This window comes from Agelaius tricolor, unplaced genomic scaffold (assembly GCF_023055355.1).
Source record: "Agelaius tricolor isolate 1412-34295 unplaced genomic scaffold, bAgeTri1.0.p SCAF_4, whole genome shotgun sequence".
In the NCBI taxonomy this organism is placed as follows: Eukaryota; Metazoa; Chordata; class Aves; order Passeriformes; family Icteridae; genus Agelaius; species Agelaius tricolor.
This window is the reverse complement of record NW_027269264.1, coordinates 57,306,417-57,332,974: the sequence shown is the minus strand read 5'-3', so window position 1 is coordinate 57,332,974 and position 26,558 is coordinate 57,306,417. Positions and strand designations below refer to the sequence as shown.

Here is a 26,558-nt window from a genome sequence, read left to right as displayed (position 1 = left end):
GTAGCAATAAAACATCCTAGAATTCTTATAAAATGCACTTTTTTTCTGCATCCCCAACCCCATCCAGTGTTTCTAAGTACACTTACTTAACTGGAAACAATTTACTTCCTATAGATATGTATTATTACAAAGGGGAGGGGGAAATTGTTTTCTTGTTTTCCAAAAGGCAGAGCCTGCTGTCTGACCACAATAGAGACTCAGAACTGCTTTGTCTTAATTTCAGAGGGGGGAAATACATTGCACTAAAGAAAATGAAGTTCACATTTCATTTTATTAATTGTGCAAAGCCTAAGCCCTTCTGGTAATGCACGATTTATTGCTTTGCTATTCAGGATGGAGCTATTTTGTAAAAGGCATGGTGTCCTGGCATACCCTAAGCTTTAGTCTGAGGCATAATCAGGATTTCTCTGGGGCAGGGTGTAGCTGCAGCTTGAGGAGGAGTGACGTGGAGAATTCTTTTTGCTGTGGAAATGTGCTTTTTGTGAAAGCTGAGAGCTCAAGGATAACCAGAGCAGGGCCGGGTAGCACCATCCAGAGCTTCGTGTGAGCTGTCCCACCCTGTCCACGAGGACTCCCACATCTGATGGGCGTCACTGCATTCCCACTCCTGTCCCCCCACAGAGACACAGCTTTCCTAGACAGTTACAAAACCCCACCATTCCTTGCGCAGAGCTGTGAGCTTGGGTGTCAAAATGCCTCTTTTGGGTGTCACCAACCTGCTGACTTTACTTCTGGTCCCCCCCCACCTCCCTCCCAGAGCGAGGACGAGCACCTGAGCAGCTTCTGCAGCCTGCTGGGCGTGGAGCACAGCCAGATGCAGCACTGGCTCTGCCACCGCAAGCTCGTCACCACGGCCGAGACCTACGTGAAGAGCATGTCCCTGCACCAGGTGGTGAACGCCAGGAACGCCCTGGCCAAGCACATCTATGCCCAGCTCTTCAACTGGATCGTGCAGCACATCAACAAGGCCCTGCACACCACTGTGAAGCAGCACTCCTTCATCGGCGTGCTCGACATCTACGGGTAGGCACCTCCTCAGCTCCCCGGCTGCCCCGTGACCCCTTTACAGCTTGTCTTCACCTTCCTGCAAAGCACACCCTGCTTTGTCTGGGGGCAGGTGGTGGGAATGATGGAAAGGAGCACAAAAAAAAAAAAAAAAAAAAAGGTACTGTGTGGTTTGCAGTTTTGATCCTCCTTCAGAGTGTGCAGCCCTCAGCACAAAATGGTCTGTGTGAGCACTGGGTTCTGGGATTTACCTCCCATGCCTTTCCCATCTGGAGTTCCTGTCTCCTGTGCTGTTTAAAACAACCTTAAAGATGAGCTGGGGTAAAGGTGCTGCTGTGGAGGGCAAAGACTGCCTCACCTTGCTGTGGGGTTTGAGGACACTTCTTCACTTCATCTGTGAAGCCACTGCTGCAGGGCCCTGGTGCAATGAGAGCTTTCAGAGGGGCTTGGGAACCTGTGGAGGGGATGTCAGGTGCAAAAAGCTCTTGCAAATCTTGCAGCCTGTGCCCTCAGGGGCAGTGAGCTGCTTTAAAATTGTTCTGGTACCTGTTACTGCCTGGTTTGTCATCCTGAGTGGTGGTAGAAGAGGGATGTGAGAGTTGTCTGAGGTCAGTTTAGCTGAAGTGCTGCAAAAAAGCAGAAGATGGAGGAGAAAGGAAAGGATTCTGTCAGTTGTGGGGTGGAAAAGGAAAGAGAACTTGTGGGTTTGGGTTTTACCCTCCAGTTTTCCAACACCCCTTTTTTTTCTGGGACAGTGGAAGGTGTCCCTGCATGTGGGGACTGGATGACCCTAAAAGGTCCTTTGCAACCCAAACCCTTCTGGGATTCTGTGGTTCTCAGTGGGACAGCAGTGGTCTCCTGTTCTCCCTGACCACATTCAGGTGCTGAATTGCTCCTGTTTCGGAGGGGAAGGGGGAATGCACAAGTTGCAGCTGCTCCAGGAGCCAGTCTCTAACCCAGGGCAGTCACTGTGCTTGCTCAGTCCCCAGTCCTGTGTCCTCTGAAGGTCTGTCAGCTCTAGGAGAACCTCAAGCTGAGAATGAAATCCTGCCAAAGCAGTTCTGGATCAGAACAAGCAAGCAGTGTGATTTTAGGGCTAAAACACTCACACAATTGCTGGAACTGGGTCTTGTGTACAAACCCTCCCATGAAGTTTCTACAGCTACTGGTGTTTGGGATGATAGTTTTGACATCTGGACAACCAGAGCAGCAGAAAGGATGCCAGAAAGTGCTGGAGCAGCAGTGCAGCCCCCTTGGTTGCTGGTCTCCATCCATAGCTGCTGGCATGTGGCAAGGTTTGCAGGAACACTGCTATCAAGGATTATAACCACACAGTTCTCTCTGGTTTGGGGTTTCAGTGGGAATGGCTTGAGGTTGCTCTCTCCGGTTTGTAACATTCTGGGCTCACTTGGGAAGATCTTAAATACAGTACAGTCTGGTTCAAAGGCTGTAGGAGATAGAGAAGCTGTTTCCCATCTCTTTTCTATGAGATAGAGAAGCTGTTTTCCCCCACAGAAACTTGTGCAGGCCGGAGTGTGACAAATAAAGCTTTGAGATGGAGCCCTGTGGGTGATGGTGGGTCCATACAGAAAATTGGATGCCTGAGTTAGAGGATCAGACTTTCAGAAATCTGAATGAAAGGAGGCTTGAGGATAAAGCTCATGAAAGATTAAGCTGGGCTTGAAAATCTGTTAGTGTGGAAGAAAAATCTCCTTCAGCTGCCTGTCCAGTGTGTGGGCCAGCAAGGGCTTTCAGCCCTGGTGACTCCAGCAGGGCTTTTCCACAAGGACCTGTAGGTCCTACTAAAGAGGCAGATTTGCAGGGCAAGATGTCCATGTGGGAGTCTGGTGTTCTAAAATTACCATTAATCCCTTTTGTAAATGGGTGTTGCTGTCTAAATGCTGAGTAATTTACAATGTGGGGAATATGGGTGTTGATAGCCTGACTCTGCTGAACTTTAAAGTGGTTTGGTTCTCCTAACTCATGTGTTTTTTGAGCTTTAATGCATTTTTCTAACTAACAGATGCTTTCCCCCCCCCAAATGGATGTTGTTTTGTCCTTTCCTTTGGGAGAGGGGTTGAGCTGGAAAGGCAGGGAGCCTGCAGCAGCTTCACAGCACATCCTTGACATCCTCAGAGCTTCTGTCCCAGTGTCTCTGGGGAAGGACTGTCCCTCTGGGTGGGATTTCTAGGGATGGGATCCAAACAGTCCAAACAGAGGGTGCAGGAGCTGCAGGGTTTTTCTTCCAACTTTCCAGTGCTCGACTTTGCATCCTTAATTCTCTGTTCACACTGAGGTGAGAGGGTGCAGCACTGAAAGCCTTTCTGTATTTATTGAAATGGTGTTATTTGCTTTGGCACCAATACTGAAGTCAGTCAGAAGAGTGGATTCATGTGGCACTCCTGGACTTGGTGGGGAAGGTTTGTTCCCCCTCTTGTTTGCCAGGTGAAACGTGAACACCCAGGCAACCAGCTGTGTGCTGGACTTATTAATGAACTTTAAATATTTTAATACAAACCTTGGTGCTTCAGAGGACTTAGGAGAGACCAGCAGAATAGGGAGCAACAGAAAAACCAAAGTGCAGCATTTGCTCCTTGAAAATCTACTTACAAGAGCTGTCCCCAAGCTAGATGTGCCTTCCAGGGACCCACAGTGATGGGCTGCAGTGGCGAATATGTTTATTTTTTCCACCAGATTACAGTGCACTAAAATGAATAGAGACCCAACAGGCACTGTTTTGCTTTTCCCATCAGGATGTTGCCCTCAGTGCAGTCACTCTGAGCAGGTAGGGCCTCCTGGCGTGCACACACGTAGGGCTGGCGACTAATCTGCTTTGTCAATTAGCAAAGTGTGCTAGTAGATTCCCTTAATTAGCAGCTTTGTGAGATCTCCCTCGGAGCTGGAGTTGTACAGCAGCTCTGCCCCCGGCTGGCACTCACTGGGAGGGTTCATAAATCACATCTGGTGCCTCGGAAGGGGAGAAGTTTCCACTCCGATTTCTTTTCCTCACACGCTCCTGCCCTCATTGCCTTTTCCCACCTAGCTCGCTGTGCCTCTCCATCTGTGTTTTAATTAAATCTTTCCTTGCCCTGTTGCTGTGGGCATGCCTGCAGCAGCTGGTATTTCCAAAGAGTCCTGGGATGCCGCATTCCTTGAGTGGCAAGGGCTGGAGGTGCAGATTGGCTCAGCTACACCACCACAGAGGGATTGAGCGCAGAGGGGGCTCTCCAGGGACACATCCACCACTGAGGGCCATGACACGTCTTTAGTGTCATTATTTGTTGCCCCAGGCACCAGATTCTGTTGCATTAAAGACTGTTAAGCCCAGTTTTTGGGAAGGGGATGGGTTAAGCATCCTCTGCTTGGCACAGGTGGCACCAGCTCCTGGACACACAGAGGGAAAGAAGTCCCAGGTTTCCTCAAGGACTGTGGGGGTGATAAAAGCACAAAACCAGCTCATTTCTCCCATTCCCCTTTTTCTTTTGCCATTTGGCATTGCATTTCCCCGGGGATTCTGGCATTTTGTGTGGTGATGGCATTGTCACCTGGAAGTACCCGGGGAACAACTGCATCGCCTGGGTAACAGCAGGGTGGTCCTTGGGAAGTGGCAGAAGTGCTGATTATTTTGAGGAAGAGAGGCTGGAAAGAAAGGGCTTCATTCATTTAGTGTTTAAAGACTGTTCTGCCAGCTCCTACAGTGCCTATTACCCGAACAATTATTTAGTCACATATTTATCATTACAGCAGCTTACTCATTGAACACAGGAAGCCTTCCCACTTCTCCCCTTGATTTAATCCTTACAGTCATGTGTCAAAGACTTCTTTTTTTCCCTTCCCCCTTCCAACTGTGCCTTAAAAATAGAAATATAAAACACATAATTCCCAGTGGTAGCTCAAAATACCCTCTTTGGGTTTTAAGAGCAAGCCTGGCTACCTGTGCCTGTCCTTAGGTGTTGTGTGCTTCAGCCTCAGGGGCTCTGCTGGCTCCCTGCTCTTTACCTGTAGTCTGCCTTACTAAAACTGCATATTTTTCCCTTTCTAATTGTGACAAAGAAGCTATTTTTGGGCCTTTTTTTGGAGCTGATCTGTGGCAGGGTGAGATAATGTTTCGGCTTGGTGATTTCTGGAAGTCCTGGTAAAGAGGTGGATCACAAAGTCCAGCACCAAGGACCCTCTAAGGGTCCTCTAAAGAATGAGGAGTTGGAGCTGAAATCACCATTTTCCCCCTTCTCCCTTCCAGAAGTTGCTTACTCACGTGTGTCTAATTTTTGTGCTAACGGGGATGCAGTACAGAAACTATAATTACAAATTTAATACCTTCTTTTTTCTGCTCTATTAAATTCCATTAAAAGTAGCATGCTGGGTCTTTTAAGACAGCAGCTACTGTTTCTTCATCACCTTTGCAGTGAATGTATTTGGAACTTAATATTTCATAATATTTTTCCCCAGGAGAGGCAGTTACATTTCTTGTCTCAGGCAGAGCTGATGGGCAGGAAGCTGCAGTCGTGTCAAATGTCTCATTCGTGTGTACCAGGAGGGACCTCTTGAATCCCTTGAGTTGTGCCAAGAAAAGAAAGATGTTTTGAGGAAAAAAGTGTAAATTTAGGATAGGAGGAATGGGAAGGAGGTTTGAGTGCTCCCCGTCACATGGATGGCACCATTGCAGGAAAAATTTAAAAAAAAAAAAAAAAATTAAAAAAGAAGATTTTGAGACAAAGCAACGCCTAATGCTGATTTATTCATTGCTTTGCAGGTTTGAAACTTTTGAAGTGAATAGCTTTGAACAGTTCTGTATCAACTATGCCAACGAAAAGCTCCAGCAGCAGTTCAACTCGGTAAGGTCAGCTTGGAAAGTTTCCATAAAACCGAGCAGAAAATGTAACTAGGCAGGATTGTGGTGTGTCTGGCTTCTGCTCCACAGCATTCACCTGCAGCCTGGACAGATCATGTGCATCCTTGGGATGCCCCTGTCCCAGACATTTCTCTGCAGTGGTTCTGGATATTCCTATCAAGCTGGAAAATGTTGCTTAGTTGATGTAGAAATGTGATCCTGGAAATGGATTTGCATGTGTTTTGTGCAAAGGCTCACATATTGCTCGGAATAAGTATGAAATCTGCCTTTTTTTGGTGCTGTTTCAATCCTAAAACAAAACCTGGGTGGTCTCATGCTGATTTCCAGTGTGAATTAAAATAAGTTATGGGTGTGGAAACCTTCCCATTAAGCATGGCTTAAATCTGTGAGATGAAAACTCTGTATTAAATAACAGAATTAGAAACTCTCCCCACTTTTCACTTGGACATGCCTCACAAAACCCAGAACTGTTCCTATTTTATTAGAAACATACATTTACCTTCACTGGATATGGAACCAGTAAGGAGTTGTCTTCTGCTTGGTTTGTAAGTAGGGAAAAAAATACTGTTAATTTCAGGATACAGGGGAAAACTTGTTAAATTTGAGCATTTAAGTACTGCAGATTAGTTTGGCCCTTTGAAGCCATATCTTATGCATGGACATGAACATTTGCAGTCTATCTAATGCATCAGATAGATCACTGCTGCTAAAAATGAAAAGTAAATTATGGATTGTATTTGCACTGTTCATATCTTACTTGGTATGTCTAACTATCACTTCTGAAGCTTATAAATTCAAGCTCCAAGATGACATGTTTGAAGAGATTTTAAAAAGCTATCTTTGAAGGGAAAAAAAAAGTGCATTTGAAAAATCATTTTTTAATATGCTCTGGAGTATCTCAGAAATAGCCAGAGACAATTTATCTGCTTGGGCAGAGGTCTGAGATATGTAAGCCTTGCAAAGATTTTTTTATTATAGGTTCTTTTAAATCAGAGTTTTCAATAGAAGTGTCCCTGAGTCAGTCAGATGCTGCTGCTGATATCCCTTGTGGGATGATGGGCGCTCTTTGTGGAGCCCTGCTCGCAGATGGGGACACGGGTTCCCAGCCCTGGCTGGGCTCCCAGCTTGTGAACCTGCTTCAGGTCACTGCTTTAATCAGCAGAGCAATAAAGCAGAGGAGGATTTTTGTCAGCCCCAGAGACAGATGTGTCACTGCCACACCAGTGTATGGCTCCCACCTCGTTGCAGTGACAGCTTCAGCCACTTTGTAGTGAAAGTCATTTCAAGCCTTATTTTTCCCTGCGCCGCGGTTTCCCGTCGTGATGGTTTTGTTTTCCTGGCCAGGAAAATGGGCTGTGTGAATGTGCGGGCTGTATGTGAGGGCACCTAGAGCCTCTGGGTGTGCTCATGGAATGCTGAAGTCCAGCAGGGACAGGGGGAAGGGGCTGTGCTCTGCAGGCTGGGCGCACACTCAGCGGCTCTGCTTTCTCCCACTCCCAGCACGTGTTTAAGCTGGAACAAGAAGAGTACATGAAGGAGGGAATCCCCTGGACTCTCATAGACTTCTACGACAACCAGCCCTGCATAGACCTGATAGAGGCCAAGCTGGGGATCCTGGACCTGCTGGATGAAGAGTGCAAGGTAAGGAGGACCTCCCACCTTCTCACCCGTGTCTTTGTCTCTGTAACACATCAAAGAATGGGCTTTAATCTCTGGTGTCTTGCAGGTGGGTAAACATCTCCTTTCACATATGTTGCTGCTGTGCTCATGGCAAGAGTAGGCTTGAGCTGGGATTTGCTTTGGTTTGGAACATTCAGAGCCTCCTGGGCAGGTGTTTGCTCCAAACCCAGGTACCTGCCCTCACTCTGTACAGCCAGTGCTTGCGTGTCTGGCCTGGCTGTACTGAGGGACAGCTATTCACCTGATGTCTTTGGCATTGCCCAAAAGGAGCTGGAGCTCCTCTCAAGCCTTATTTTGTCTCAGGGGAAACCTGTCTTCTTGCAACAGCTCTTTAAGGCAAAACTCATTGCATTTAGTGTGCAGAGTTCAGAGTGGTGATGTTGGAGAGCAGTTTGCTGTCTTTTGCCCTCTCTCTCTCTCATACTGGGCAAAGTGAAATCTTGTTTGAAATTTGAGAAGAAAAGCCAGAGTGGCAAACCTTGATGACAATCCAGAGGAAAGGCTGGGCTCCTTGTTCACACGTTGCTCAGTCATGAATAATCAAATATACTTAGGAACAAGGAATGTCAGAGGGCAGGTTTCCTTGGGAAGCTGGGATGCCTGTTTTGAAGCTCTGATGCTGGAGATGGATGTCCTGTTGGAAGGGGATGGCGATGTCTTCCTGCTGGGTGTGGCTGCCTTGAGGAGCCTCAGCCTGGTGTTGCTGTGGGGTATTGCTGTGGGGTTGTCCTCAGGAGGGGTTTCCATTGAGGCTCGGGTGTGTTCTGTGCCAGGGAATGTCATTCTGACTGTGGGAGGGCCCTGAGTGTTTCTGAACAAAGGCAGGGAAGAGTGAGACAAAGTGCTGGGAGAGCTGAGGTGGATAAAGGGCCCAGCTTACCAGCACAGCCAAGGTGATAAGAAGGACCCAAGGAATTCTTGTGGGGTTTGTGGGATAGGACAGATCTGGTGGCTCAAGAACACAAGTGTCATGTTGTATCAGAGGGAAAGGGTTTGGATCCATTGTTCAGGCTTTTTTCCCTGGACAAGGATGTAGCACCTGTGTTTGTCTGGAAGAGGGGTGACCTGTGAAGTGTTTGCTGCCCTCCAGGTATCAGGGCTGCCTTCCCAGGCATGGCAGAGCTGTCCCAGCCTGCACATCCCACGAGCTCAGCCCTGGTCTGAGCTACAGGCACTCTGGCTTTGTCTTTGGGGGAGCCAGAGGTGGGGCTTTGCCCTTTTCAAGTCTGCTCTCACGAAATCTCCTTAAAAATGAGAACAAATCACACTTAATTTTATGTCTCCTTAAAAACAGCATCTCAGTCAGTGCTGGTTTGGAAGGAGGTCAGATTATTTGCTTGATATTCAGCACCATTTAATCTGCTCTCTGTGCTGTCAAGCCAGTTAAATTCTGCAGACTCAAACTGTCTCCTGGGTGCTGTGGGGACCATAAGGGAAGTTTCCCTGGTGCTGGGAGTCACACCCTTGGCTCCTCTCTGGAGCACCTGGCACTGGTTGCTGCTGGTGGCATTGCTGGTGGTGACATTGCAGCTCCCACGTACCTGCAGTAGATTTACCTGGCGCTACTTTTTTAGTCCATACTTTTTTGACAAAAAAACCCCCCACAAACAAAAATACAAAAAAACAACCCCAAAAAAAACCAACCCCAAAAGCCCCGTATCAAGATGTATTCCCTCCCCCTTCTCATCAAATGCCAATTATCTGGGTGTTTACCTGTCAGTGGGAGATGCTGTCATTAGTCACAGGCCCTTATTACTGGCCCTGTAATCGCCTCTTTTATAACAACCTGCAAGTGTTCTCCAGATTTATGAAAATTTCAGCAAAACCTGTCAGCTGAATGCAGCAGTTTATGGATGAAAGCCTCCACCCCCGTGGCAGTGTTTCAGCTCCTGGGGTGGGACCACAATAAGGTAATTACACGCCACCTTGTTAGAACCTAACAGAGGATGAAAACACTCTGGGATGTGAAACGGCACCAGGGGAATATTTGGTACATAATGAAGCTTTAGTGCAAATGCAGAGGGTTTGTCACTAATGTTCTCACTTCACAGTATGGGTTTTTTTTTTAATCCTTAATGTGTGGTTGGAGAGGAGGTGGCTGGGTATGTGCTGAAGCAGTTCAGGAAGTGGAGGTCATAGCAGAGTCTTGTTGCTGTTTAGGGAAAAATTGACGTAAGAATTGGCAGTGAAAGAGAGGGCCCTTGAACTGGGGTTGGGGTGTTAAGGACTAAACCTGCCTCCTGAAAGCTACTGAGAAAAAGCCTACTTCTTAAAACAGACTTTAGGATATAGAATTGTGGAATCACAGAATGACAGAATGGTTTGGTGTAGATTTAAAGATCATCCTGCTCCACCCCCTGCTCCACCCCTTCCACTATCCCAGGCTGCTCCAAGCCCAGTCCAGCCTGGCCTTGGGCACCCTCCACTCTCACAGGTGACAATTCCTTGCCAATACCCCCTCTAACCCTGCCCTCTGGCAGTGGGAAGCTGTTCCCCCTGGTCCTGTCACTCCATGTCTTGTGAAAAATCCCCCTCCAGAGGGGAGATGTTTATGTTTGGGTTTTTAAAAACAGCTTTGTAATATAGGAGTTGGAAGCTGTTCTAGAATTATTAAGGTTGGAGGTGGCTTCTGGAGCTCATTTGGTCCTTTGTCCTGTTACATCCTTGGTCTGCCTGGGAACCCTTAGAACCTCTCTGAGCTGTGTCTTCTACTGAGGGACCCTGGAGTCTCCTTAAAGAGCCTTTTCGCTGTTGTCTGCACTGGAGTTTCACCTGCCTGGATCTGTAGCTTTTAGGACCTCTTGGTTTTGCTCTGATGCCAGAGGAGCAGTGAGAGTTCATGTCCCCTGTTCAGAAGAAGCTCTGGCCAAGGCCACCACAGTGCTGGGATGCTGACGTGCTGTAGCACAAACTGATGAGCCCAAAGAGGTGGGAAAGGGTGCAAAGGCATCCAGGAGAACCCTCCCCTTGGTGAGCTATGCAGGGTGGGTGCAGTCACCATGGGGCCAAGGGGGAAATAATCTGAGAAAGGAGTAGAGCCTGTCAGAAGGAATGAAAGATGGAGGCTGTCTTCTCTAAATCCAGTTCTGGGAAGATTGGTTGGATATCTGGAATAGTTTTAGGGTATGGTTGCCCTTGTGGAGGGAGTTACTTTGATGGAGAGGACAGCACACTTTGGAAGACTTGAATTCTGAGGAGACATGTGGGATGACTTGCACTCTCTGAAGAGGACCAGCCAGTTGGGGTTGGTTTTCCAAGGGATTTAAATTGTCCTTAGAGGAAACAGAAAACCCTCAAAAATGCAGTTGAGCCTCTGTCAAAGCTGGGTGAGCTGTCCCGTTTTCAGACTGAAGCTACATGCCATGTGAGCATGCTGCTTGTCTTCCAGACACTTCCCGAGTGCCTTGAACAGTGCTCTCTGGCACAGGGTGGCATTTTTGGGGCTGTCCTGTGCAGGGCCAGGAGCTGGACATTGCTGGTCCTTATGGGTCCCTTTCAGCTTGGGATATTCAGTGGTTCTGTGGTTCTGTTTGGGAGTACAGTCAGAGGTTACCATGGGTGCCCAGGTTTCTCCATAAGGCGTCCTGCTACCTCTCTGTTTCCTTGCTTCTGCCTTGTCATGGGAGTGAGAATGAAAAAATAATGAAAAAAACAAGTGTCCATTTCCATTAAGTACAACCAAAAGCATTCAATCAAGAGCAGGCTGATTGGAAGGTTCACTTGTCAGAGTTGTCATCATTGTCCAAGATTTGTGAGGGGTCTTTCTGCTGGTGGAGCAGCCTGACCCTGAGGCTGCCAACGGGGAATGTGCCTCACCAAACCCCCCAACTCCCTTGCGTTCTTGAGCTCCTCTGTGGCTCCATGCTGTGTTCCATGGCACGTTGCCACTGTGTTATGCTGCTGATGTGCCAAATGCATTTCCTAGTGCTGTTCAGAAGATGCTCTTTGACCTTTGCTGTGTCCTTCTGTCGAGTGCCAGGAGCGCTGCACTCCCCTCCTGGCCGACCCCTTTTCCACCCCGCCTGTCTCCGTGCGTCGCTGCGGACCTGGGGATCTGAGCAAATGTGTTTTCCTTGTCTGGACTCGTTAGTTTTTTGGACATCAGGAATTAGCACATGGCTTTCCTGTCCTGGGGGGGATTTCTGCTCCACGAGCAGAGGTTGGACCCCTGGGCTTTCCTCTGGGGCGGGCCGCCCGATGCGCGGCAGAGCAGCCTTCCCTTCCATCAGAGCTGTCAGCTCTGATGACTTCAAAGTCAGGCGCGTCACTTGCAGGGGAACGTGTTTCTGGAGTGTTTCTGCAGAGGCAGCCCACGCTCTCTTCAGGCTTTAACTTGTATTCGTGTGCTAAGGAGTAAAGAAATAAAATGTGAGCAGTTCCTACTGTGTTGTCAGAGGGTTGGCTTTTAGATCATTAGGTCTGAATCACAGAATACCTGAATGGTTTGGGTGGGAAGGAACCTTGGACCTCATCCAGTCCCACCCCCTGCCATGGGCAGGGAAGCAGGGACACCTTCCACTGTCCCAGGTTGCTCCAAGCCCCATCCAGCTTGGCTTTGGACACTTCCAGGGATGGAGCAGACACAGCTTTGCTGAGTAACCTGTACCAGACTCTCACAGGGAGGAATTTCTTCCTAATATCTAATCTAAATCTGCCCTCCTTCACCTTAAACCATTGACCTTTGCTTCTTCTATCCACTTAATTGTCCTTCTATTGGAGGTGGTGGTGGAGGGAGTCTCAGCCTTTAGTCCAGGTAGTCCCAAGCATCTCCTCACCCCTGGCTGTGGGTTCTTGGTGGGTTCTTGGTGCTGGGATGCAGAATGGATCCTGTGGGGCTGGCCCTGGCTGCAGTGGGAGGATGTGATTGTGGTGGCAGGAGCTCCTGGCAGCACCAGGGGAGGTGAATCCAGATGGGGAGGGACCCTGCTTGTGACAGGAGGGGACAGAGGAGCACGGGCAGTGACCTTGTGCAATTCCTGGTATCAGCTTTATCCTGTTTAAAGATTCTGTACAAAACTTTCAAGGCAGTCGCTTTTCCTCTTCCCCATCCCCTAAAAAAAAGGTGAGATAGCCCATAAATAACTTTCTCAGTTGCTCTAAGGGCCTCAAACTGCCAAGGTAATACCAAAAGCTGTTATAACAGTAGAGATAATGGCCTCCTTAATTTTTATCTTTGGAACTTGGTCCCTATCAGGTACTTCCCAGGCAGCTAAAAATACCCAGGCTGCAGGACGGTGAGCAGGGTATGGCAAACCCTCTTTCTGGGAGGCAGGAGTGATGCCTTTGAAGTTCAACTCTGAGATAAGCAGGATTTTCAGCAACGTGGATGCCCTGGAAGAAAGCTGGTGCAGGATAAATCTGGCTCAGGGTGGCTGCAGTGCTCTTGCTCTGCACCTGTGGCTTAGTCCTGCACAGGAGGCACCCAGTGATACCTCCAGAAAGGATGTTTTTGCATGCAAATATTAAATACAACCCTTGAAAAGAGACACATCTACATTTATATAACCCCATAGTTTAAACATGCGAGTCTTACCTTGCATAAATAAAATATGTATATAATTGCATAGCTAAGTGCCTTTCAATATTTATATGTAGCCTGTGTTATTTCTGTGTGTATCCATAATTGGCTAAACTTAAAAATTGTAAAGTATAAACAAATGTGGGAGAGCACAGCTTGTGTGAATGGCTGCTGCATTTAATTCACCCTCATTATAGGGATTGGCAGGAGATGCTTCTCCCTGTGTTCAGAACCCTTCTGGTGTGTTTTGGTTTGCTGTCATGAAATCAAAGGCAGTTTTAGAGCAGCATAAAGAAATATTCCTCACCTGTCTCGTGTTTTCCATCTTCCTGTTCTCTGTCCCTATTTCCTCTGTCATTTTTCATATAAAGGCCTATGTAAAGTCCTGATGGATGATCAAGAGCTCTCTCTGTTGCTGCACGGTTGTTCTTATGGTTTCTTTCGTCCCATCTAAGTTTAAATATTGACTGAGGCTTTTCTTCTGAACCACCTCTTTTTCTAACCTAAATATCCAATTATCCTTTTTTTTTTTTTGGTTAAAAAAAAAAGAGCCACCATCAGAGGTGTCGCTCAGACCCCAAGAGGAACAATTTCACTGTTATATAAACCAGAACTTTATGTGTGTGCTCTCACGTGACAGTTTCTGGAAATTATTCGTCACCTAAAACAGCATTAAAAAATAATACTGGTGCTGGAGTAGTTAATGTATCTTAAGTGTAAAAATACTTCCTTAATATTTCTGTTTTAATTAGTGGGGGGTTTTTTGTTGCCGTTGGGGGGGTTTGTGTCTGTGTGTGTGTGTGTCTGTGTGTGTGTGTGCGTATTTGGGGTTTTGTTTAATTTTGATTTTTTTAATTTGGTTCTGGGTTTGTTTCTGTTGGGGCTTCTTGTTTTTTTGTAGGGGGGAAGTTTTGGGGTTTTTTGTTGGTTTTGTTGGTTTGGTTTTGTTTATTTGTTTGTGTTTTTGTTTCGTTTTTTTTCACAGTTTGTGGGTGCTTTTTTGTTTTAGGATTTTTTTTTTTGGTTTTGTTTGTTTTGGTGACTGTTTTGGTTTTTGTTTGGCTGGTTTTTGTGTTTTTTTCTTTGTTTGTTTTTGTTTTATTGCAGGGTTTGTGGGTGTTTTTCATTTTGTATTGGGATGTGGTTTTTGTTTGTTTTTATTTGTTTGGTCCATTTTGTCTGTTCGTTTTCCCTTTTTTTTCCTGAAAGAGCCATTCCGGCTGCCAGAACAGAACCAAGATTTGGGTGTTTCCTGCTGGAAACGCTGTTTTGTTGTTGTGGGTTTTTGTTTGGTTTTGTTTTGTTTCAGGGTTTGTGGGTGCTTTCTTGTTTTGTTTTGGGGTGTGTTTTGTTTGGTTTTTTTTTGTTTGCTTGGTCTGTTTTGTTGGTTTGTTTTCCCTTTTTTTATTCCTGCAAGAGCCGTTCCGGCTGCCGGAACAGAACCAAGATTTGGGTGTTTACTGCTGGAAACGCCATTTTGTTGTTGTGGGGTTTTGTTTGTTTTTGTTTTGTTTCAGGGTGTGTGGGTGCTTTCTTGTTTTGTTTTGGGGTGTGTTTTTCTTTGGTTTTTTTTTTTTGTTTGCTTGGTCTGTTTTGTTGGTTCGTTTTTCCCTTTTTTTCCCTGCAAGAGCTGTTCCGGCTGCCGGAACAGAACCAAGATTTGGGTGTTTCCTGCTGGAAACACAGTTTCGGTGTGCTTGCCACGAAGGTAGGTAACCAGAGAGCTGCACCTGGGCCTGGCAGTGTCCCCTTTGTCCCCTTTGTGCAGGTGCCCAAGGGCACGGACCAGAACTGGGCGCAGAAGCTGTACGACCGCCACGCCGCCAGCCAGCACTTCCAGAAGCCGCGCATGTCCAACACCTCCTTCATCGTCCTGCACTTCGCCGACAAGGTACCCAGCAGGGAGCACCCAGCAGGGACAGGGAAGCCTCCTGCAGCACAGTCAATCAGTGGAGAGCCCTGTGAGCTGCTCCTTGGTGCCTGGAGGGTGGTGGTTGTGGCTCAGGTGCTCAAATCTGGATCAGCCCCGAGGGCTTCAGCCTGTTGGTTGTGGCTCTGGGCTGTGAGCTGTGGGTTCTGGAGGAGAGAAAAATCCTCTTTCCCAAAGCTGTGGTGAAAGGGGTTTCTGTAAGGGCAGCTTGGCAGAAAATGTGTTTGAATTAGAAGAGCAGGGGCTGTGAGTGCCAGCAAGGCACAGTGCAGGGAGGAGGTGAGAGGTGATCCCAGGCAGATCCCACCTTTGTGAGGGAGAAGATACCAAATGTGACACTAAACTAAACCAAATCCCAGTGCCTGGGTCTTGTCCATGGGCTACAGCTTCACTAAAGCCCTGATGTGACAGGTGTTAGAGCAAACAGGAATCTCAAAACTTGAAGTTACCCCAAACACACATTTGTTAGGAAAAAATTAAAAAGATCAACCCAGGGATCTTTTTAAGATGTGGCTGAGGAGCTGGACAACATCCAGGTGCTGTGATGCCCTACAGGTTCTTCCCCTAACCAGGTTTGTCCTGGATTCCAGAGGCACTCACCATGGCAAATGTTGATACTCAACTTTCCTTAGGCAGCTGGTTTTGCAAATGGATCCTTCATGAACAATATTTCTTAGCAAGTTTTTCTTTTTTTAGTATGAAAAAAAGATAAATTTTCTTTTGTTGTCTCTAATTTATTTTTAAAAATTTTTAAAAATTCCTTTGCATCCTACCCCTCTGCAGTTTCAAAACCCAAGAGACCTACAAGAGACTTAGACAGGGCATATTTTGAGGTTTATTGATTAACTTAGAAGGAGTTGAGGAGTGAACAAAAGAGCATGTAGAGTTACTGATGATCCTTGCATTTTTTACTCCTGACTTCCATACACAGCAATTTAATGACTAGGAAACAATCTGTGTTTCCTAGTAAGGATTTTGCTTTCACCCAGATTCACTTTGATAAAAAGTGACCTTTAAATTCCAGTTGTTCCTTTCCCCTCCCAGCGTTTTGGGGTGAGCTCCTGACAGCAGGGGAGAGGTGGGAGCACCTTGTCCTTGTGTGTTGGACTTGTCCCTCTGAGCTTCTTCCCTTTGTGTCCTGGCAGGTGGAGTACCAGAGCGAGGGGTTTCTGGAGAAGAACAGGGACACTGTGTACGAGGAGCAGATCAACATCCTGAAAGCCAGCCAGGTAAAAAGAGCAGCAGGTCAGGGCAGCTGCCCCGGCTGGAGCTGAGCTGTGCCACGCCTGGCTCAGGGTGTGGACCTGCAGCTGCCTCCAGCCACTGACAGCCACCAGAGAGCCAAACCAGTGGGGTGTGGAGCAGGGAAAAAGGGGGGAGAGGAGGGTGCTCAGGATTACACCCACTGCATGGATGTGGGGGGTTGTCTGCCTTCCTTCACCCTGGTGTTGGTGTCCTGTCAAGATGCATCGCAGAAGTAGTTTCCAAACCTGCTGATCCTCTTCTTTTTTTGGTCACCAAGGACCAAAATTAGGAACTGGTAGTTTTTGGGCACTGTAAAATCCCACTTAGATCTTGCTTGGAGCTCCCCACCCATCACCCAATCACCCATCACCCATAGAATCACAGGGTTATTTGGGTTGGAAGAGAATTTAGGGATCATCATGTTCCAGCCCCCTGCCATGGGACATCTTGCACTAGACCAGGTTGGTCAAGAGCACGGAGATCTGGGGTTAAAAACCACTGTCACCAGCATAATTTGTACATTGTGGGTAGCCTTGCTGGTCCTATCCCCCTCCTATGTGAAAATAGCTGTTCCTCTTAGCTGTAATCCATTGTACTTGTCCCTGTGACTTCTAATTACTTCAATAATTACCGTGCAAAAACTGGAGATAATACATAATGCTGGAACTGTAACATGAACTCTGAGACACTCCAGCTGCTGTGGAGCTGTTTTACACCACTGCCAATGTGAAACTTTAACAAATTAACAGATACTAATGATCCCTCTTGGTGTCACTTGTCTTTTACAAGGTTTGTGCTGTGTACCTTCCCTCTTCGGAGTGTTGTACAAACAACTTTGTCAACATCTCATTGCACCAGGTGCCAGCAGGGATGTATTGACTGGCTTTGAATGCCAGTCTCCTGGTAAAGGCTTTTTTGGCTCCTGCTGTTTAAAATTTCCTGTGTGCTATGGATTTGGTGAGATGCTGGAAGCAGAAGAGCTGTGGGCCTCTGAAGGCTTTGCAGTGGGCCATGCCTGCAGTAAATGAGCATTTGACAGTGGCCTCCAAGCCAGAGATTTTACAGTTTTCTATATAAATTGAGTAGATTTTGCACTGGCTTCCAGTACCATACTCCTGCTCTCTGTGAGCATTTGGGTAGGTTGGGTTAAAAGTGTCAATAGCACAGACAGCTAAGGAATTTCAGATCCTTGTTGTTTTAAAACCAGACCAAAAGTTCTTCCCTGAAGCCTTGAGTCTTTCATTGTCAAGTAATGAGCTGAAACTTTAAACAACCTCATCTCTCCCAGGGGCAGCTTTATTAAGCAGTTAGTGTGAAAATAAAGCCCTGCAAATAAAATAAAAGCCCAAACTCAGCATCCAGCAGCCAAAATCCAGGCTGTGTGACTCTGGGGCACCATTGTTCCTCTAAACCTGGTGTGTGGTTTAAGGAAGAAGTGCATCTGCTTTCCTCCAAAGTCTTTCAAGGCCTTCCCACAGCATAGGCCAGCATGTTAAGTTTTGGTTTGTTTTTTTTGGTGGGCTTTTTTTTTTTTTTTTCTTTACATTACAAATTTTGAAGCCCCCCCACATGTTGCAAGGAAAAGTGTCTCATATTCAGACTTCTCTATGTGACACCCTTGGGTGTGCTGCTGGCTGTGACCTTCTAAATGACACCCTGAATAAGGAGTGGGATGAAGGGAGGTGGAGGAAGCATTATTTTTAGGAGGAGTTTGTTCCTGTCAAAGTTAGAAGAGATGAGAATGGGAAATTATTTAAGTGTTGTCAGTGGCTTGGCCTGTTTCACAGCAAGGAATTCATGTGAAGATGGCAAGATGAGCAATTTTCTCATCCATGGTAGTAGTTGTGAAATTAATAACCATGAAGCTGGGCTTTAATAATGCCCAAATCGAGAGCTCTGCATGTTCAAGAAGCTTCCCAGGGAAAAACTGGGCATGATTAGAGCTCATTAGAAATGCCAGGTAACCTCCAGGAATAGTTGATGCTGTATGATTAATTATTTAGCCAGTGCTGAACTTGCTGTTGGAGTTAGTGCTGCAGAACTGGCAGTGTCTGATAAGGATTTCTGCTTGACTGTTTGGTGTAGAGGAGAGATTGTAACTCATTGGAGAGTAGTGTGGTGTGGAGTGGTGGAGACCCTGGAAATCCTTCCCTAAAAACACAGATATAAAATAAAGGCTCTCTTGCCATATGTAGGGACCACAATATAATATCAGAGCAGGCTGGACTTTGTTTAATATCTGTGTTGGAGGGGATCTTAAATCCCATCCAGTGCCATCCCTGCCCCTTCCACTACCCCAGGTTGCTCCAAGCCTTGTCCAATGTGGCCTTGGATACTTCCAGGGATGGGGCAGCCACATGTGCCCTGACCCAGCCCAAAACACTCTGAAATACACTTGGGTCTGAGAATCTTTGGGAGATAGTTTGTTGAACTTCTGCCTTTAAGCCATTCCCCTAACAACATGGGAGCAGTGGTTTTTACAGCCTGTGCTGATCCCGTGCTGGTCTGGAAGAAGAGCAGCAGGACATTGTCACATTCCTCTCCCAAATCCTTCAACACCTGGTGATCTGCTCTTGCTGCCCCTAACCCTTGTTTGCCAGCAGATTGTTTCCCTGGTGTTTTTACCTCTTGCTTGCCATTTGCCCTCCAGGGCTATAAACAATTAGAAACAATTTTGTATTGCTGTAAAAGGCAGCCTGGTCTCTGAACCAGCAAAAGCAGCAGTGGCAGTGCTGACTCTGCTACTTGAATGTGTAAATTTAACTAAAGCTCAGATTTGTGCTGTGAGGACTTTGTCCTGTCCTCAGGATCGGGCTGGCACGCAGCATTCTCTGCTTTCTTCTTTGCATTCCCACTAAAGCGGCGCAGAGGGCAAGGGGGAACACTGAATTTAACACAGCAAGGACCTGGGCACCTCCCTGTCAGGAAGCCATCGCTGATGAAGCACTCCCACCAAGGCAGAACTGCCTTCTGCTAATTAGAATGCAATTACTGCCATCAACAAGATGGTGGAAGAGACTTTATAAAGCATTTAATTAGTTCTGTAAGCGCTGGTCAGCTGAAACAGTTGAGAGCTGATGTTCTTTGAATTAAGGGAAATTATTTGAATGCTAATGGAAAGCATAAGGGCATGCTGTGAAGGTATTATTTTCCAGGTCTCTGTAATTACAAATAATGCACCAATGGTTTTGACCCTGCCAGCTGGGGAGGAGGGATCTGTCCCTCTTGCTTATGCCCCAGAACCTGTGGAATGGCTCCTGCTAGAGATGGTCCCAGTTCCACCAGGTTTGCATCATGGCTCTGAGATCCTTCTCCAGGAACGAGCACTGCTGTTATTAATACCAAGTGGATGGAAAGATCACTGACAAAGATCCCAGCTGTGTTGAGAAAATATTTTGAAACCCCAAATTACATCCAGAGGTTTTACCACATTGTCAGGTGTCAGGCAGTAATGCAGAGCCTGTGTTAGATATCTTCATTAGTACATGTGCCATCCATCCCTCCCATGCTTGCAGGAGTCAGAGCATCCCAGATGGTGATGTGTCACCCATAACAACTGTCAGGATGTCTTTTTTAGGGATAGAGGGCCAGGTGAAGGAGGAGAGAGCCTTTATTTTGGTAGGAGTTGAGTGAGCTGCAGAGATAGCAGTGAAAGCTAAATGTGAAGCAGATCCTTAGCTGGCACTCTCGTGCAATAAATTCGCTCATGTAATGCAAATAATTTCCTTCCCACAGTGGTGTTGAGGCTGCTGTCCTAACAAGCTGTGAGAACATCCCACAGGACAGGTCTGGAAGTGTTCCTGTCTCAACCCAGGGATGTGGCAGAGAGCCAGGCAGCCCTTCATGCCACAGGGCTGTCTGTTCATGTCTAAAAAGTGGTAAACCACAGCACTCTCCCTGGGATCTTAATGGAAATACAACCAGGCTGGGCTTTTGGAGGAGCCTGAAGTGGGGGCAAGAGTGCTAGCAGCTGCCACTGCCTTGTGCTGGTGGTTTTGGGGTGGATGTGTTGGGCATGGTGCACCATGGATGTGGGGAATGTGGTTCTGTCCCTCAGGTGCTCCAGCATCTGTGCTGCTGGGAGGCACTGCTGGTGCTTTGGCAGGAGCCCAGCTCAGTTGGTGATACATGACATCCCACCTGCTGACAGAGAGGGTTTTTTTACGTTTAAGGATTTCCCTTTGAATGTAAGTGCAGCTGTGGCAGTAGCCAGTGTGGGTGTGTAGATGGATTCAAGATGTGAAAATTCAACAGCCTTGCTAACCAGACCAGATTTATGGTGGCTTACTTAATATTTAGGTTCCCCAGCCTAATGTAAATCTGAATATCCTGTCTCCTAAATAATAATAATAATAATAATAATAAAGGCATTAACTGCCTTTGCCAGCTCACCTGTTGTTTGTGAAGCAGAAGTGTTGCTGCTGGCTTGCCAGAAATCCCAGGCTTAGGGATCTGTTGAGCTAGATGTGGTGCTCGTAGTGTTGTGGGATGGTGGTGCTACCCTGAAAGGTGGGTCATTAGGGAGGAAGTGTTTGTGACCCTTAATTTTTTGAAAAGCAGGGGTGCCTCTGGGGCTGTGGTGGGGCCTGGCAGCTGCCTGTGCTCACAGGAGATCCTGTTGCTGGGGCATGTGCTGTGTAGGCAGCATCCTTGCTGGAGCAGGGCTGGCTAAACACCCTGAAACAAAGCCTTGGGAGCAAGAGTCACCTCCTGTCCAGGAGCTTTTGTGCCTTGGCAAGACTTTAGCAATCCAGCCTCTTTTCTTTTTAGGCTAGTTTGATTTAATGTGCATGTTTCAAGGTTTCATGACCTGCAGCACAGAATGGTCAGCTGTCCTGCTGATGTGGTTCATGTAGACAACTCTTCTTGCTTTCACCTTCTTGTCCTTTTTCCCCTTCCAGGTTTAGGATGGGTGAGAAAGGACCTGAGCAATGGGAGCTGGGTGGGTTCATTCCCCAGCAAGCAGGGCCAGAGGTGCTCAAGTGTTGCCTTTTGTTTCAGTATCAGATGGTAGCAGACTTATTCCAGGAGGAGAAGGACGCTGTGCCCGCCACTGCCGTGGCAAAGAGAATGCCCCGGATCAACGTGCGCTCTGCCAAGCCAGCCTTCAAAGCTGCCAACAAGGAGCACAGGAAAACAGTGGGACACCAGGTAATGTGAGGTCTCAGGGAGTCAGTGATGCCAGAGCAATCCAGTTAACACCTTGTTGCTTCAGTTTGAAGCAGAGGTAAATAAAAAGCTGCTGAGGGTGGAAAGAGACTTTCCCATGATCTCTGTGTTTGGCTGTTGTGTTTTGGATGACTTCTAGTGGTGTCTCTGGAACAGCAGGATTGAGAAGTCTTGGCTGAAAGCAGCTGAGACATGGTCTGGGGAGGGTGGAGACTCTGGGATTCAGTGGAAGGTGTCCCAATATACTGTGGAGCCTTTAAACTGAAACAGCTTCAGAAAAGGAGCATTTTCCTCTCTGTGGGCAGTCAAAAAGTTCAACAGGAGACAGGTTGTGCTGTCTCCATCCTTGGAGATGTTTCAAAGACCCAACTGGGCAGAGTCCCAAGCTTTGTTGCTCATGACCCTTTGAGCTGGAAGCCCTCAACCCCCCAGTGTCTTCTCTGAATTCCCCCTGCCTTTGCTGGGTCCATGGGGAGGCTCACGCCGTGTCACACCCATGGGTGGCTTGTGGCACTTGCTGGCTGGGGCTGCAGGGTCACAGCTCCTCCTTCCCTCCTCCAGACGGGTGGTTTTGTCTTTCAGTTCCGCAACTCCCTGCAGCTGCTGATGGAGACCCTGAACGCCACCACCCCGCACTACGTGCGCTGCATCAAGCCCAACGACGAGAAGCTCCCCTTCAAGTAAGTGGCCCTGCAGACCACAGAATCACAGAATAATGAGGTTGGAAGAGACCTCTAACGTCATAGAGTCCAACTTACGCCCTAAACACTTCAACTAGACTATAGCACCAAGTGCCATGTCCAGTCTTTTTTTGAACACATCCAGAGATGGTGATTCTACCACCTCCCTGGGAAGAGCATTCCAGTACTTTATTATTTTTTTGGTGAACATTTTTTCCTAATATCCAACCAGTACCTTCCCTGACGTAGCTTGAGACTGCGTCCTCTGGTTCTGTCAGTGCTGCCTGATGGAAGAGACCAACCCCCACCTGTCTGCAACCTCCCTTCAGGAAGGTGTAGAGACCAATGAGGTCACCTCTATGCCCCCTCTTCTCCAGGCTAAACAGCCCCAGCTCCTTCAAATGTTCCTCATAGGGTTTGTGTTCCAAGCCCCTCTCCAGCCTTGTTGCCTCCTCTGGACATGCTCAAGCATCTCAATGTCCTTCCCAAACTGAGGGGCCAGAGCTGGACACAGCACTCAAGATGGGATCTCACCAGTGCCAAGTACAGGGGCAGAATGACCTCCCTGCTCCTGCTGGCCACACAATTCCTAATGCTGGCCAGGAGCCATTGGCTTTCTTGGCCACCAGGGCACACTGCTGGCTCATATTCAACCGGCTGTCAGCAGCACCCCCACCTGAACACTGTCCAGCCACTCTGTCCCCAGCTTGTAATGTTGTAGGGGATTTTTGTGGCCAAAACATGGAACTCAGCACTTAGACTTATTAAACTTCATGCTGTTGGACTCTGCCCATCCATCCAACCGATCTAAGTCTCTCTGCAGAGCCCTCCTTCCTTCCAATAGATCAACACAAGCTCCCAGCTCAGTGTCGCCTGCAAATTTACTAATGAAGGACTTGATGAGCAGATGTGCTCAGTTTTATGGCAGTAGGGTGTGCTTTGGGCTCTTCCTCCTGCTGAAGAGCTTGCCCCCTCCTTTTAATGTTGTTCCTGTATCTGGAAGGTCTGTGTGGGTTGCTGGAGTCACCTTTTTGGGTTTCAGCATGTGGGGTTTGTGCCTCTGAAATGAAGCCAAATTCAGGTTCTAATAATTCATAGATATGCTCTGCTAATAGTGAGCATCCTTGCTTTGCAGTGATAGGGTCTTCATGCAGTTTTTATCTTAGACTTGCTTTGATTTAAATAATTATAGTTCCAAACAGTGAGAAGAGAAGGAAATGAAAAAGAAGAGGTAAGTAGTGGGCTTGTAAAATGAACAGAAATATCTTGGTGCTTCCAAAATAAATGTAGAAAAAGTAAAGATGTGGCTTGTATCAACTTCAGGCAGATGAGTAGCTGAAGCAAAAGGCCAGTCCTGGTCTTCATCCGTAGTTCAGAGATGTATCACAGGCAGCAAACTCTGTGAGCAGGTAGTTGTTAGCCCTGTTTGACCTCTTGGTCATGGATTTGTGCCCAGTTTTCTTCCCTGTAACTCCAGGAAAGCTTGGCCATTAGTACGCAGGGACCTTACAGATGTGATGTCCCTGAAAGGCATCAAGTGCAGGTGGTGACCTTTAAGGAAGAAAGTTGTAAATGTAATCCAGCAGCAGGGAGGCATTTCTCTCTAGCTGATCTGATGCAGGCTGAGTGCTCCCAGTAAACTCAGTGTGATTTAGGAGCGCAGAGACAGCTCCAATAGTGTACTGAAAGAAAGGCAAAGCTTCTCTAAACAGACTCACCCTCAGTCATGATGTACTGGGGCAGATGTATCCACCAGGAAGCTTCCTGGCTTGACTCTTCTGCCCCTGCAAACAGCAAAGTGAGGGGTATTAATCATTGCAAGACATTCAGAAACTGGTTTCTATTTACCTGATACCTTAGATGAGTAGTTAGCAGCCCTGGAGAAGGCTGGCTGTGCTGGGATCTGTGTTTCTGTGCTCTGCTGATCTGTTCCACACACCGTCCTGTAGGTACTAGATGTGCTCAGGCCTTGGTCTCCTCTTGCCTTTTGCAGGGGGTGTTCATTAAATGACATTCAGGATTACACTGTGTGATTGACTGTTTAGATGAAGCACAAAATTATTCTCTGACTTGCTGTAGTGAGAGTGTGGTAGATGCTCTGGGTGGTGGCTTCATCTTTCCAATGGGTCTTTCCAAGACTCCATGTCCCTGCTTAGCTCTCCTTTCAGCTCATCCCTCCTCACTTCTCTGCCTTTGAACTTTCAAATTCAGTTTTTCATGCGATGCTCAGGGTACAGTTAATATAGCTCCATGGATGTGCAATCTCCTGGTTTTCAGGGGGCAGTAATTGAATGAACTCAGTTGTATCCCTAAGATATTACGGGTAGCAATCACCAGGGGAATAATTCTGCCAGTACCTGCTCCTAGTCCAAGTGATGGCTCTGCCCAGTGTGATGCTACTATTAGTGAATGTCCAAGCTCAGGATTTTGGGAATAAATGACAGACCAAAATAGACACAAGGATGGTTCAGGAGGAGGTTGCTTTAGGTTGTGGTGATGGGGTTGCATCCTCATCCACAGAGGGTTCAGGTGTCTCCTGTGGGTGGTTCTGCAAGAGACTCTCCCCCCTCACCCCTCATGGATTGTTTAATTGGCATTGTCACCCGGGGATCGTGGTCAAGGTTGGTCTTGCTGCCACCAGCTTGAAGAATTTGTATCCTTAGCCTGACTCAAATAAGGTCACAGAATCCCAGGAGCACTGAGGCTGGAAAAGAGCTCCAGGATCATGGAGTCCCAGCTGTGCGTCATTCCTGCTGTGCCACCAGCCTGCAGTGCTGAGTGCCATGTCCAGGTCTCCAGGGATGGGCACTCCCTGGGCAGCCCCTGCCAAGGCCTGAGCACCCTTTCCATTGGGAGATTCCTGCTGCTGTCCACCCTGAGCCTCCCCTGGCCCACCCTGAGGCCGCTCCCTCTGCTCCTGTCCCTGTTCCCTGGGAGCACAGCCCGACCCCCCCGGCTGTGCCCTCCTGTCAGGAGCTGTGCAGAGCCACAAGGGCCCCCCTGAGCCTCCTTTGCTCCAGGCTCAGCCCCTGCCCAGCTCCCTCAGCCTCTCCTGGGGCTCCGTTCCATTCCCAGCTCCCTCAGCTGCTCTTTGTAGGACTTTTTTAATGTGTAAAATGGGATCTAGAGACACATGCTGGGAGATGTGCAGTGCTGGGAAGCATTTGTGAAGTGAAACATCATCAGCATTGCTTCAGGTTGGCACCCAAGTGTCTGCAGCATGCAGGACACGTGGTGTTATGTTTGTTGTTCAAAGAGAAAATAAGTTTTCTCTTTCTACAACATAACATTTTTCAGCTCACAAGAGCATTAACTTTTTACCAAAATGAGATGCTTACCCTGGAGAACAGGAAATTCCTTCAGTACTTAGAGGGGCTACCATGAGGAGACAACCATGCTCTCAACAGTGGTGTGTGGTGGGAGGAAGGAGCCAATTGCCCTAGATTGACACGGGAGGTTCAGACTGGAGATGAGTAAACCTGGTTTTTTTCTCCCAGAGGACAGTCTGCCCATGGATCAGTCTGCCCTGAGAGGTTATTCAGTCTCCATCTCTGGAGGTTTCTATCAGTTTTGACTGGCTAAACCCCTGGACTATGGGCCTGCCCCCACAACTGTCCCCACTTTTGAGCATAGGTGGTTGGACTGGAGAGTTCCTCAGGTCTCTCACACCCTGCATTCCTACTCACAACTTGCTGAGAAGATCTGTGGGCTGGAGGGTGTCAGGCTCCCATCCTGGAGCTGGAGCCAGGCCCCAGCTTTGGCTCCACACAGGGATGTCTGCTGCATCTGACTGCAGGCTGGGTCTGAGGTTAATTCCTGCTGGAGAAGATTCCTAAAGAGAGATGTGCAAGGGGAATGCCTGACTTCAGGTTGTTCCTCTGTCAGTTTTCCTTTTAGATTCTGTTTCAGGCAGGGTTTGGGATCTTTGACTTGGGTTTCCAGGCAAAAAGCAACCTGCCAGGTGCTTCTGCCTGCCATGGCAAGGAAAAGGAGTTTGTAATAAGGTGTATTGTCCCACTTTTAAGGTCTTGATTTCAGCATTAGCCCATAACTGGAGCTGCTGCTGACAGACAACTGCAGCCTCTCTGGTGACTGCATTTCACCCCCACTGAGCAGGGCTTTGCTGCTTTGCAGAGTTTCCCTTGGATACCAGAGAGATTGCCCTGGGATCTTCCAGGACTGACGCTTACCTGTCGATCTGCCACTCCTGTTTATTATTTATTGTTATGGAAATTGCACCCTTGTGGGTTCTTCCTTGAAGTGAGTGACAGCCCAGACTGATTTTTCACCCTTCACAGTGTTGGTGGTGTTGTAGTGAATAACTTGCTTGTAGACTTGACAGGTCCAGGGAATTAAAAAAAGCACAGAGAGAGAAGAAGGAGACTATTTTTCATGCTGCTTTTGTACAGCAGAGAGCAGGCAGAATTATTCATGTAATCTTGACTTGCAGGTGTAAATATTTTGGGCTTTCAGAAAGGG

General features: G+C 47.5%; 1 protein-coding gene across 4 annotated transcripts in view; it reads left to right on the top strand.

The window, feature by feature from the left end:
- Nucleotides 1-26,558, top strand: part of MYO5B (myosin VB) — a 146,896-nt gene that overhangs the window by 59,506 nt on the left and 60,832 nt on the right. For all 4 annotated transcript variants that reach the window (XM_071425874.1, XM_071425872.1, XM_071425873.1 and 1 more), the window contains exons 10-16: nucleotides 758-1,023; nucleotides 5,759-5,840; nucleotides 7,358-7,498; nucleotides 14,824-14,946; nucleotides 16,131-16,214; nucleotides 21,232-21,381; nucleotides 21,982-22,079. In XM_071425874.1, the coding sequence (XP_071281975.1) occupies nucleotides 758-1,023; nucleotides 5,759-5,840; nucleotides 7,358-7,498; nucleotides 14,824-14,946; nucleotides 16,131-16,214; nucleotides 21,232-21,381; nucleotides 21,982-22,079 (944 nt within the window). The remainder of the gene's footprint in view (nucleotides 1-757; nucleotides 1,024-5,758; nucleotides 5,841-7,357; nucleotides 7,499-14,823; nucleotides 14,947-16,130; nucleotides 16,215-21,231; nucleotides 21,382-21,981; nucleotides 22,080-26,558) is intronic.